This window comes from Saccopteryx bilineata, chromosome 2 (genome assembly GCF_036850765.1).
Source record: "Saccopteryx bilineata isolate mSacBil1 chromosome 2, mSacBil1_pri_phased_curated, whole genome shotgun sequence".
NCBI classification, from domain to species: Eukaryota; Metazoa; Chordata; class Mammalia; order Chiroptera; family Emballonuridae; genus Saccopteryx; species Saccopteryx bilineata.
The window spans coordinates 230,919,523-230,933,013 of record NC_089491.1 but is presented as its reverse complement, the minus strand read 5'-3'; the positions used below and the strand labels follow the sequence as shown (position 1 = coordinate 230,933,013).

The 13,491-nt window shown below is 51.7% G+C and overlaps 1 protein-coding gene across 3 annotated transcripts in view; it reads left to right on the top strand.

The window, feature by feature from the left end:
- HUNK (hormonally up-regulated Neu-associated kinase) overlaps positions 1-11,396 on the top strand; it is a 105,530-nt gene extending 94,134 nt beyond the window's left edge. For all 3 annotated transcript variants that reach the window (XM_066259541.1, XM_066259542.1, XM_066259543.1), the window contains exons 9-11: positions 2,333-2,380; positions 6,521-6,701; positions 8,302-11,396. In XM_066259541.1, the coding sequence (XP_066115638.1) occupies positions 2,333-2,380; positions 6,521-6,701; positions 8,302-8,960 (888 nt within the window). In that variant the 3' untranslated portion in view covers positions 8,961-11,396. The remainder of the gene's footprint in view (positions 1-2,332; positions 2,381-6,520; positions 6,702-8,301) is intronic.
- Positions 11,397-13,491: the final 2,095 nt, after the last annotated feature.

Here is a 13,491-nt window from a genome sequence, read left to right as displayed (position 1 = left end):
CCAGAGTCAGTCTGGCACCGGGTTCTGCCAATTTGACTCCGGAAGCTCCTGAGCCTCTCTCCCGTCCCCATCCCGTCCCCCTGCTCTGGGCACTGCCACCATCCCCTCTGCCCTGGACCGGGGCCATGGCCTCAGGACTGGTCTGTCCCCTGTTGGGTCATGTCCCTTGTCTGCACAGACCTTTGAAGGCTTCCTTAACCCGGGAGGCAGACACTGTAATGTGGTCATCGGGGAGGCAGATTTGATTTCACTCCCAGTCCCCCTTCCTGTCTCTTGGTGTACATTTGACTCTTTAGGGACACAAGTAACAAAGCAAACTTAGATGCACTCACCGATGTGTGTGCCCTACGTGGCCTTGTTGCCTTCATCCCCACCTCCCTTGGTTGTGTGTTTGAAGGTGTGAGGATGGTGATGGGAAAGGGGCCTCTTTCCTCCTCAGGATGACTGTTCTTAGATGATTATTCCATTGGCCCCAAAGCACACGGCGAGCATTGTACACAGTTGTTGAAATATTTAACAGCTAGGGTTTAGATAGGAACGCTAATGGGAATCCAATGGCGTTTCCATTTTCTATGATCTGTGTGTTTTCTCCAAATGGTGGCACCGCTCCCGCTTATTAAATCACAGGCTGGACTAGGGTGTCGGGTTCACCTCTGCTGGAGTCTGAAGAGTGAGTGGAGCCAGGGAGGGAAGGTGTCAGCCAAATCGGGACGAACCCTGTGTTGGAGGGAAGCCCATGCTGAGCCTCGCGGTTCCGCTGCAGCTGCCCTGGGCTGGTCCAGGAGAAGCTGCTGGGTGGTGGCTAGGAGTTTGAGGTGGTGCGCAGGCTGCCTGGGGAGTAGCTCCGGGCCCCGGGCCCCGGGCCCCGGGCCCCGGCCCCGCACTGAGCCCAAGCAGGCCTCTGTGTTCTCAGTTCCACTTCGTGCCTCCTGGGAAACAAAAGAGCTGGATTAAGTGGGAAAACCTTTCCTTTAGGATGTTACGACTTGACTGCTGTCTCTACCTCCTCTTCCTGTAAAAGGCAGAAATTGTGTCTGTAAAAGTGGGACGCATGTCTCACCTGTGAACACCTCGGGCACATGCCCCAGGGACTCTTCTTCCTAAAAGGGGGGCCCTTGAGGACCGAGGGGGTCAAGGTGGGGGTAGTCGTCACTTTTCAACTGGCTCATGAAAGCCGCATAGAGCCAGGGCCGTTTTTGTGAAAGTTCTTACAAATCGTGTTAATTTGTAGAAGAATATCAGAACCAGGAGGGCTTCTCTTCAGTGTCAAAGTGATGTCGCAGTTTGGGAAGAGAAGCTGGGCAGAGGGTGGTGAGGGAGTGTACCTGTGTGCTGGGGCTGCTGTGACAAACTACTGCAGACTGGGAACTTCAACACCAGACAGGACTATCTCCCAGCCTGGAGGCTGGAGTCCAAGCTCACAGTGTCAGCAGGGCTCGTGCCCTCCGAGGCTGCAAAGGAGGAACTGTTCCATCCTCCCTCCCAGCTCCTGGTGGTCGCTGGCCATCTTTGTCTCCTTGGCTTGTAGAAGCATCAGCTGATCTCTGCTCTTATCCTCACGTGGCCTCCTCCCTGCGTGAGTGTCTGTGTCCAGCTTCCCCTCTTTATAAGAATAGCAGTCACACTGCATTAGGATCCACCCTAGGGACCTTATTTTAATTTGATTACTGCACAGCAACACCAACAGGCCCCCTTCCAGAAGGCAAAGAAAGGACAGTGAGCTTTCACATGCCCCACTGTCCCCATGCCTCAAAGGGGACATGATAGGCTTGTCCCTGACCCTGTCTGAAAATAAGGTCCCCTTCTAAGGACCTGGAGGATTAAGACTCCAATGTAGAAATTTTGGGGAACTACAATTCAACCCATAATGGGGACTATATGTTTAAAGGTAAAATATTAAAATGTTCACTTTGTGTCTTAGGTCAAAATCTTTACAACTTTTTAAAAATGAAATTTCTCAAGCAATCTGTGCTGTTGGAAATTGGAATGGTGGTTACCTTGGGAACTGGGAGAGGACACGGGTTGGTAGGACGGCCCTCCAGGTGCCGTTTCTTGTCCCAGGTGCCATTTGTCTAGGTGCTTTTGCTGTTTGAAAAAAATGCATTGACCTGCATACTCATCACTTGAGCATTCCTCCGTGGTGTCTGTGGAAAAGGTGTTCAGCACATGAACCAGGACACCTGCTGCCTGCTTCCATGATGCCTTAGGAGTTTGGTTTCTTGCATAAACATGGACATGAATAACTCAAACAGAGGTGCAGGCGGTATCGATAACGTCTAAGGAATAAACAGGAAGTGCTTCTTGAATGGTTAACAAATACTGCTTTCCACAGGCCTCCCTGGACACCTGGACAAGAGACCTGGAGTTCCATGCTGTGCAGGTAAGAACCTGGGATGTTACAAAGGATTAGTCAAGAATTCTCCAGAGAAATACATACAACTAATAGAGTATGTGTCTCGTGCTTGGACACCCAGGGAAAGAGTTGATATCTCTCTTCAAGTCCCAAAGCCCTTTGGAAATATAACTCCTTCTTCTTCAGAACCCCTCTGTCTTTCTTCTCTTAAAGCCTTCAACTGATTGTGCAAGACCCACTTATTATGGAGGGCAATCTACTTTACTCAAAGTCTAGGATTCAAATGTTCATCTTATCAAAACAAATAAACCAAAAAAAAAAAACCCAAACAGACCTTCCCAGCAACATCTAGACTGGTGTTTGACCAAACACTGGGTACCATGGCCCAGCCAACTTGACACATGAAATTAACCACCCCATATGCTCCTGAAAGTGGGTAGAACTCTGCCCAGGGCCTTGGGCTCCGCACACCCTCCATCCTTGTCCTGAATTAAAACATGCAGAATTCTGTTCTGAGTGGGGTTACCAGAATCCCCTCTGATCAGATCAGTTCTTTCTCTGTTTCACTGACTCTTGTATATCGTCTTGCTGTATATAACCACATGCTTGGCTGTGCATCCATGTTTCTACCTGTGTGAGCGGCGGGGTTTGCGGCAGTCCAGGGCTTTCCGGCTCAGTAGCCTAATTTATGAATGAAACCCTCTTTTTCTCCCCTCATTCATGTTTTTCCTGTGGCAAAACCAGTCTCTGCATCTTTCTTTTATATGGGATGGATGGGCAGCAAGGAACCTAAATCAACCAGGAAACACCTGAGCCCCTGGACCATCCCAGGTGTTCACAATCCACACCTAGTTCTGATGTTCCAAACAGCCAGGCAAGGTTAGCTTATCATCAGGGGGACACCAGGCCCAGAAAAGCCATGCTGAGCTGGACTTGATAGGTACTTGGAGTGTCTTGAACCCGCAGGGCTCCTCAGCTGCTGATGTCATTCTCTGTGGTCAGAGGTCACAGTGCAGGACCAGGCGAGTTTCCTGGGTGGCCGTGCATCCTACAGCCTGGGTGCTGAGGAAATGTGGCCACATCTGACCTTGTTAGGTTGATGAAGCAGGTGAGATGCAAGGTTTGTTTTATGCTTAAAGAGCTGGAAGGGCCTGCCCTGTTGATTACAGGTGGGAAGGTCCTTCTCCTAGAGGGAGGGGACTTGCTGAAAGTTACCCTGCTATATCCACAGGAGGGAAGCTGGGAAGGAAGATGGAGGGGTGTGGTCTTTGGAGCACAGGAAGTGGGGTCACGGGAGAGGAGTGCTGGAACTCAGGTCACAGGGGCCGAGGACTGGTTTCTTCTTCCACTGGCTGCCATGCCTGCGGATATCTCCCCAGAAGCCCAGGGACTCTGACACATGAGCCCCTGTTTCTTCCTCTCCTCCATCAAACTACCCGTGACATTAAGAGTCTTGGTGGGTCATCCTTATGGAGCCACATCGTCAGCGTCCACTCTAACAAGCGTCCACACACATGGGCATTGGGTGGTTTAAAGGAGAGGTGCTGTCTGTGTGGGGCTTGTGTCTGGCCCCCTGCAGTCCCCTCTCTAATCTGCCTCAGGGGTTCAGGACTGCATGTGGGGCTCCCGAGTGGACCTTTGAACCGATAGCTCCAGATCCATCAGGTGCTCTCTGGCTCGCAGGCGTGGTGAGCGGCACGGGGCGGCCGCTGCCCAGGAGGGGCGCAGGAGTGGGTGCAGGCGTGAGGCAGGGGAGCATGATCCATCGTCCCTCTGAAGATCCGTTCCTGTTACATAAGGCAGTTTAGCATCTTGCTCCCTACGAAATCTCTTAGCAAAAATAGGCCATGCAAATGAGAAGGTGTAATTGGTAGCCTGTGTTTGGAGGGCTCTGAGATGGTACACAGCACGTTGCTGGTGGGCTGTGGATGCTTCCACATGGGCTGACCCGGCGCATTGTCCCTGTCAGGGAGCAGTTGGGTGGGCACTCTTGGCAACCCATGAGAAATCAGTCACTATGAAATCACCCATTATTTTAGGCAGGAGAAGGGGGCTCAGAGGGGTTTGGAGAATAGCCAGGTGCTGTCTCCTGGGATTAAAGTCCAGCAGAGTGGCTGGAGCAGGTTCCCATAATTTTCAGTCCTCAGACTATTTCCCTTCTGTCCCCACAGAGCTTTCTGCTCGTCATCAAATGCCCCTTTGTCGGTCACAGGAGAGATTTCTAGGGCACCCTTGGTCTCTTTCTACAGAAAGCTGATGCCTGTGACCTCTTAGTGCTATGACCTCTGTCAGGGTGATGGAGTTTAGCGTCTTGATTCTTTAGCTTTTGAGAACACAAGGAGAGCTGGACAGGAGCTCAGATGACTCCATGAACCCTCCCGGCATAAGGACCACAGAGCAGCCCAAAGGAGGGTGTGCTTGGGTTTACAGGACAGACTGTCTTGTCCCCTGGGGGGAGGTGGTAAAAGCTTGCTCTCTCTTGCCTTCAGGAAAGGAGGCCATTTTGCAGAAGCAGAGGGAGGTTAACCAGGGGTAAATTGCGATTGGCCTAGACCAACCAAGGTGACCTGGAACAAATGGGCCCCTTTCCCCTGAGCAGCGTCCTGCATGGAGACCTGGAGCAAAAGACTTTGTCTGTGGCATCCCAGATACCAGCCGGGAGCCTGGGGACTCCCATTTGGTCCCTGCCCCTGGCCAGCCACTGTGTCCAGCCTCTCTGTTCCCCACCGTTGGGATGGCCTGGCCGTGCCCCAGGCTCCCACAGGGCCATGTGGAGTCATGGGTTAAGAACTCTGACTTTAGGAGCCATGAAAATCCGAGTTTTCCTCGGGCTCTGGGGGAATTATTGAACCACTCCAGCTGTTCCCTTGTCTGGAGGAGGGGATGGACAGCAGGATTAGCCTCGCTGCGGGTCATGCTCTGCGTGTGGCGTCTGGCGCCCTGAGTGTCCTCAGCCAAGGCTGCCAATGGCCACGCAGCTGCTAGGGGAAGAGCTGGCAGAAGCTTGGCCTCTCTTCTCTTCCCTGGGGACAGGCCACCTCAGCCAAAGCTTCGACCTTGCACGATGACACTCGAGGCTCAGCTCAGTGTCCCCACTTCTTCCCGGCCGCTCTTTCCCACTCAACAACAAGACATAGTGAACCTTCAAGTCCATTAAGGCTGTGAATGTCCTCACTGGAAAAGGCGGTACCATGCCGAGAGCTGCTTCCTTGAGAAGCTTTGCAACATCCATGAAACATAGATGAGGGCTTTTGAATCTAAATGCTCTTACTGTTTAAGGCAAAAATGTGAAAATCGGTCTTCTCCCCTCCCCCCACCCCCTTTCTTCATGGTTGAAGTCAGGGATTTAGTTGCCTCTGTTTAAAAGAGAACAAACATCAAATGCAGTTTCTAGGGCCAGAAAAGGAAACTCTTCTTAGGAGCGTCCCGCTTCCCAGAAGCTTAACTCAGTTCATTTTAATTACTTTCGATTTTCATTGCCTTTTTTTCTTTTCTTAACATTTTGATAACTATTTATTAAACCTTCTCTATGTGCCTGGCTTTATACCTGAGCCCGTGGATTTGAAGATACCATGGTCAAGTTCACTCCTATCAGAGGAGTTGCAGTTGAGTTCATTAAAGGCAAGATCACAACAAAAAATGTCTAAATGGTGCCAGTTTTAAGGACACAAGTAAGTGCCAGCGTGACCAGAGGGTAGAAATGGTCAGAGACTCACCCAGGATGGTTCAGGGCCAGTGTGTGCGTTTCTTGTCCAGCTCCTTGGCTTGACTGAACCCTCAAGAACTGTCACATTTAGAGAAGTGGCTACATTTAAGTTGCAAAGTTGCTTTTTGCAAAACCCCTACTGTGGGCAGACTATTAGGGCCTTACTTTGAGTCAGATGGCAGGTTTTGCCTTTGTTCATTCAGCTTGTTCTAAAATAAGAATAATCGACCTCCTCAGGATGACCTTGCCTGAGACAGTGCAGTGCAGGTTGCTGGGGGGATGGAAGCTGCTGTGGCCCAGGGATGGGGAGGCAGGGTCCCTTAAGTGTCCCCCGGCATCAGCTCTGTCCGCAGAGTGGTCCAAAGCTGGGTTTCTCAAATCTACTGGGATAACTCTGCAAACAGGAATCACATTGTAGATGCTCGTGCGTATCTGAGTCCATGTTTGCTTCTGATTTGAAGGATAAGAAGCCCAAAGAACAAGAAAAAAGGGGTGATTTTCTTCACCGGCCATTTTCCAAGAAGTTGGACAAGAACCTGCCCTCACACAGGCAACCCTCAGCCTCGCTTGTGACACAGATTCAGAACACCAGGGCACTGCTGAGGGACCGGAAGGCCACCAAGTCCGGCTTCCCGGACAAAGGTGGGTCAGCCCGGGCCACTCTCTAGGCTACTGGTATTTAGCCGTGTAGCCGCGGAGTGTGAGCCCCTGGAACAGACAATTCCTGTGCCCCTGGGGAAGTAAAGTTAATGCACCTGAGGCAACCCGGGAACAATCAGGGTCAGGCCACTGGTGCAGGAGGGCTGGAGAAAGCAGAGATGGGTGCAGGTATTGCGGGTACAGGGACAGGCTACAGGTGTCGTGGGAGCAGAGATTGGGGTGCACAGTATGGGAACAGAGGTCAGGGGGCCATGGTGTTGTGGATCCAGAAACAGGTTTCTATCTGCAGGGGCAGAGATTGGGGTGTGGAGGCTTCACCAGGGAAGTGGACCCTGAGAGGCACGGAGGTGTGATTGATAAGGGTCTGGATTCTGGGGTGGAGATCGGCGCTTATACCCCAGCTCCTTGTGGCCCAACATGCCTTACCCTCTGAGGGTCTTCCTTGGCTCCCTTCTTGTGATGGGAGACCTACCTGTCCGAGCTATTGGGGGGATTAAAGGAGAGACATGTTCTGAGTCCGGCACATCAGACAACTGATAAATAAATCTGAGTCTCCCCTCTCTGGGTTGAGCACTGAAGGGTGTGGGAAGGAAGCTCTGCCCAGGAAAGGGGAGGGCACAGGGACCTCCAGTGTCCTCAAGCAAACCTTGGTGGAGGAGAACATCTTATTCCTGCAGGGGGTGGGAGAGATCAGGAGTCCAGTCTTCAATCCCTTTGTTCTACATATGAAGAGACCGAGGGTAAGAGAGGGCTTTGGCTGTCTGAGATCAACCAACAAAGGGCTGGGCAGGTCCATAATTGGCTGTCACCCAGAGGGCAGTTCCCCTTGGTCTGGTCTCTTTCTCCAGGTTTCAGAAGGGCAGGGCCCCCTGGAGGAACTCTGCTGGCCCTTCCTCAGTGGAGCCTCCCTTCTGGCTACATCACCAGCAGCAAATTCAGGCCCTTGACTGTGACATACTGGGATCTCCCGGGGCAGCCTAGGTCAGTGCTGTGCACAACGGGCACCTTTGCCTCCCAGAGCTGCAGTCTGGCCCTTGGTAATTACTACCCCAGGGCGTGAGCCTGTGTAAGTGCTAATACGAGCACTCCCTGTAGGGCAGGCACGGTTTCAAGCTCCGACTCAACCCCATGAAACTATTCTCAGCCCCCTTTCTGGAGACGAGAAATTAGGCACAGAGAGTTGTCCAAAGTCAGAGAGCCCGGCAGCCTGGCTCCAGAGTTTTCCGTGCTGACCAGTGTAACCTCCTCTGTCCTGATAAAGATGAGGGGGAAGGGGAGCAAAGGTGTCACAGGGCCAGCTGCTGACCATGCCCTTTCACAGCATCCAGGTTGGTGCCCTGGGGGCTGACGCTGAGGTGGGCAGGCACCTTCTCAGGACCCACACCTCTGGGAGTGCAGGAGGCAGGGCTGTGCAGGGGAGAAAGTGGGCCACAAGTTGGGAGCACACAGCCATCTCAGGGAGGGGAGGGATGCCCACATGCCCGCCAGCACCCTGGAGACATCGGCCTGTAATGGAGTGGGGCTTGTGTCTGCAGGGAGGACTGGCTGTCCTCACAGTTTCCTTTGCTTTCTTGGTGTGCAGAGTCCTTTGGCTGCCGCAATATTTTCCGCAAAACCTCGGACTCTAATTGTGTGGCTTCTTCTTCCATGGAGTTCATCCCCATCCCACCGCCCAGGACTCCCAGGATTGTCAAGAAACCGGAGCCCCCTCCGCAGGGCCTGGGGAGCGGCGGCATCACCCCCAGGGAGGACACCCTGGCACTGGACATGGTCCGCTCCTTTGAGTCAGTGGACCGCGATGACCAGCTGGAACTGCTGTCCCCGTCCCACCACTGCAGGGTCCTCAGCTCCCCCGGGGGCTCGATGCGGGGGAACCCCGGTGAGCGGGCGCTGTCCCCGGCCCTGCTGCCCCGAAGCCCATCCCCTCTCCAGACTGCTTTGCCTCCCACTCTGGTCTCCTTTGCTCATGAAGATAAGAACTGCCCCCTGAAAGAGGGGGGTGTGTGTTCCCCTCCCCCGGTCCCCAGTACCAGCACCATGCAGCCCCTGGGGAGCCCGAACTGTGTGAAAAGCCGAGGCAGGTTCCCCATGATGGGCATCGGGCAGATGCTGAGGAAGCGGCATCAGAGCCTGCAGCCCCCCGCGGACCGGCCCCTGGAGGCCAGCACGCCCCTGCTGCAGCCTGCGGCACCCATGGGCCTCCCCTTTGATATGGTCGATGGCGTCCAGGGCCAGTGTTAACCGGGGCCAGCAAGGGGCCGGGAGTTTCTGACAGCAGAGGGACAGAGCACCACCTTCCATCAGGAAGAAGAGTCAGGGGCCTGTCCTGCAGCGTCCTTCATGGCCTCAGCCTCCAGCCACGCAGTGTCCCTCCCACCCAGGCAGCAGCTGAAACCCACAGGCCCAAAGCCTGCACCACCCAGTCTTGAGTCGGGATTCCTGAAGGAGCTGGAATTTACTAGCAGGGTTGGCTGCGGGTGCAGCTAGCAATGTTCCTTCCCTTCTCCCTTCCTCGTCACTCCACTGGGCTCGGGGCCCCATGGATATGGACTGTTCCCAGGTCTTTCCTTACTGTGCGCTCTGCCTGTGCCTCTAGAGCCTTCTCTCTTTAGCAGTCAGCCACAGTCATAGGGGGACTGGCGGTGATGACCTGCCGCAGTCCCCTCAGGCCACGGATTTCCTTCTTTTCATAGCGGTGAGCACCTGGTGCGTCCGCCCTAGAGCCTCGCAGGAAGATGGGCAGGGATCTCGTCTCAGCCACTAGTGCTGGCCCCTCTGAGCAGAAAGGGACAGCTGGGCAGACACTGACCCAGATGGTGAGGACCCAGAGAAAGGAAACAACTGAAGGGCACTCCCATCTAACGCGAAGTGTTGACAGATTCTCTTCTTTGGGGCTGAAACTTGCTAATGGTTGGATTATTTTCTCCAAAGATGGTTGACATTAAATCAGAGTAACAATTTTTAAACACCTGACGGAGAGGTGAGAAGTGACTCCACCAAACTCCTGTTTGCCTGAGAGGATGAGCTTAGAGGGTGTAAAAACTTACCCAGGCGATGTCTGTAGAAGCTGGTGGCCCACGGTGACCTGCAGGACGGTCCTGATCACAGCCGGCCCTGTGTTCATACCATTGTGTCAACAGAACCCTGATCCTTCCAGAAAGCATGGAACAGAGTTTCAGCTGGTTATTTAGAAAGAGAGACAATGGTTAAGGTTGGATTTGGATGTGTCAGGAAGGCACGTTACTTCTGTGCAGGGCGGTTTTCAAGCCCACAGCACACAAGCTCCAAGCGTGGCTGAGACGCAGGTAGTCTGCTGTGAGCGGTGAGCAGGCTTGCCCGGCGGGATCCTGTTCCAAGTCAAGTCTGTGTATTCTCTGCGGAAGCTGTCTTCCTCAAACAGGCTCTGAGTGTCTGTTCTGTCTTCACACCTTTTGTGCAGGAGCCAACCAAAGATACATCTCCATTCTGTGTCCAAGCTGTCCCTGTGTGTGCATTTTATGGACCCAGTGTTGTCTGACCGTGCCTAGTGGGAGTCTACCAGGGGTCCATTTCCATGTGGGACGTGGCCCCGGCACTGGGGTCCACTCGGTCACAAGGAGCATTGGAAAAAGAATTGGCACAGGTTGGAGAGTAGTTAAATCAGGAGACACATTCCACAATGGCCTGGAGTCCTCAACTGTTGACTCGCAGGGAAGTGTCAGGGGCCACTGTGGTGGCCACCCCCGGGCGTGTCCTCTCAGCCTGCAGTCGTTTGCACTGGTGGCCAGGTGGTACCGGAGAGTGGGAGGGGCTCATCTGCGCTCATCGACCAGTGGTAACCTCCTCTGCCCCCCTCCATCTCTGACTGAGCAAGGGGAGGGTGGACATTTGCTGACCCCTGAAGCCACTGCGATGCTCTGTCTTGGCTACCCCCAGCTCTTGGGAGGGATTCAGGCTCTGGCTGTTGCTGTAATTTGTTTGTATGGCTCCAGACTGGGTTCTGGAACATTCCATTGAAAATAGAACTTCTGAAGCAGAGAGAAGACAAGACCCTCTCTCCATGAAAAATGAAAGTTTGGTTTTTGATTGGGGCAGAAACCTTCTTGGGAGATGGTTCCTGGCAGCATGTGTCCTGGGGGCAGACTTGCAGGCTGTCCCTGTGCCTTTGAATGCCACACCGGGGTCTCTTCCCTGTGTCCTACTTTCCTGGAGAATGAGAGTGCGTGTCTGGGTCGCTGTTTCCTGTCCCTTGCGTGTATGTTCCGAGAACTGCCGCTGACTGACTGTGTCACCACTGGTAACTTGAACTGTGAACTCCGGTTAATTTCAAGCCTGGTGAGAGGTCGGGGGAGCGAGATGGGGGCTAACCTGTATCCTTTGTGTGTGAGCACCTGACAAATCTATGGAAGCGAATGAGAGAGGAAATGTTGAATCCTTTATTATGTTAATATATTTATATGGAAACCTTGACCGTCCCCTATGGTGAGTACTGAGTGTGCTGTCTCCCGGGAATCTGCCTGGATCGTGTCAGCCTGTAGTTAATGACAGAAATGAATGAACTGTCGCCGTGGGAAGTCCGGGAGGAAACGTCCACTTTCTTTGTATGGTTTAGTCATAAGTACTTGACTGTATCTGTCACCGTTATTAAATGTATGTACTTTTATAATGACTGTGAAATACACTTCTTCCTCACTGTGACTGCTTGCTTCATTTATTTGCTGATAAATCTTAACGCACTAAGTATGTTGCAAAGCAGTGGTATCATCGTCTGGGTTAAGTTCCTGGCCCAACAGGTAGATGACAGAACACAAGTGGGAATCGAGTTGTGGGTCTGGGAGGGAATTTCCTGCTCTAGGCCCCCTACCTTGTCTATAGAAGTCTGTGTGACTGATCCAGGGCAGATGGCAGTTCAACATGAACGAGCATTTGTCATTTGGGGGGGGGGGGGATTCAGGATCTCCTACGACAACCCTGACAGTGGCACATAAAGAAGGAATGACATCTGTGGACACTCCCTGTAGGTTCGGTCCTTGTTCTGGGCCTTGGTGAGGGATGGGGAGAGGGGCGATGAGGTGGAATGGGAATGTTAATCCAAATTCGGAGGGACCCAAAATATGGAAGACATGAACAAGGTCCATCGTTTACACATTAAAGCTTTATTGTCTAGCTTGGCCAAGTGGCGGGAACTCCGACAGAAATCTGATGGAGAGCACGCCGGCCCTTTGTTCTACTTAGTTTTTATAGTTTTGTAAGTGGGAAGTACAGAAGCAAAAGTTGCAATTAGGAGCCCCTTACCGCTATTGGTTATAGTCATATGTCCTTTAACATGATAGGACCACGTTCAATTTGCAAACCATACATCATTTTGGAGAAAACAATATTTACAAGTCAACACAATGGTAGAAAGATATCTCTTTACATATTAAAAGGCCTTCCTATATTTTCTAGTCATCTCTCTGTCCAGAGTCAGACGTATTAACCACATGCATTTACATAAGAGAGGTAGTTTCCTGGGGACAAATGCCCGCAAATGGCTCATAGTTATAAGAAAAGGTTTATTTTGGCTTTTCCCTTCCTGCCCCTGGCTAACCATTCACTCCTTTCCCCACAGGTGTGGTGGAATGTCAGGGAATCCATGCTTTCCTTCCCTTTTCATTTACAATACAATGGCAAGAGCCATCCTAGTTATGCCAATCACACAGTACAGAGACTATTCTCACAATTTCTCTGCACACCTTAACCCAAATTAATAAAATGTTCTCCAAGCCTCCTAAAATATTAATATTAATTCTGTAGCCTTTGGTACTTTACAACATCTGGGGGTGAAATGGCTCAGTGGCTCCTCAGGAAGAGTCTAGGTGGCTGGACTGTCACAGTTCTGAGTTCATGCACAGCTGGGCACAGAAAGTTCTTCATACACACAACCTTGCTTACACCCTGTGCCTCCTGTCCGTGGGGGCTTGGAGGGTGGGTGGGAGAAAGTGAGAGCCCCTATAACAGGGGTAGTCAACCTTTTTATACCTACTGCCCACTTTTGTATCTCTGTTAGTAGTAGTAAAATTTTCTAACCTCCCACCGGTTCCACAGTAACAGTGATTTATAAAGTAGGGAAGTAACTTTACTTTATAAAATTTATAAAGCAGAGTTACAGCAAGTTAAAGCATATAATAATAATTACTCACCTAGTACTTTATGTCAGATTTTCACTAAGTTTGGCAGAATAAATCTTTATAAAACAACTTACTATAGTTAAATCTATCTTTTTATTTATACTTTGGTTGCTCCGCTACCGCCCACCATGAAAGCCGGAACGCTAGTGGGCAGTAGGGACCAGGTTGACTACCACTGCCCTATGAGGACACTGAAGGTTGGTGGTATGGGGAGGTAGGCAAGAATGACTGTCAAGTTTTGGTGATGATGTTTCTTTAGTAACCAGAACGTTTCAGAGCAGAAAGAGACCTGAGGTTATCTGGCTCAACTCCAGCTTTTTTGAAGAGAAAAAACAGAGGCTCCCTGAAAAGGGTTTATTTCTTACACAAATTTTTATGTGTCAGACTCCCCAGGGTTCTTGAATGAGCAGGTTTAAGAGTGGGTCTGGGGTACAGGGCTCCCCTCAAGGGACGTGGAGAAATCAGGGTGTATGGGCACGATGGATGGAGGGGAGCATCAACAGCAAAGCAAGCTGTCACAAGCCTTCTTGAGGTCTCTACATGGGCCAAGTCTGAATTTTAAAATCATTTTCAAATTGTGAAGCTTCTTGCAAGTCTGACCATCAGCCTCCACCATCATGGAC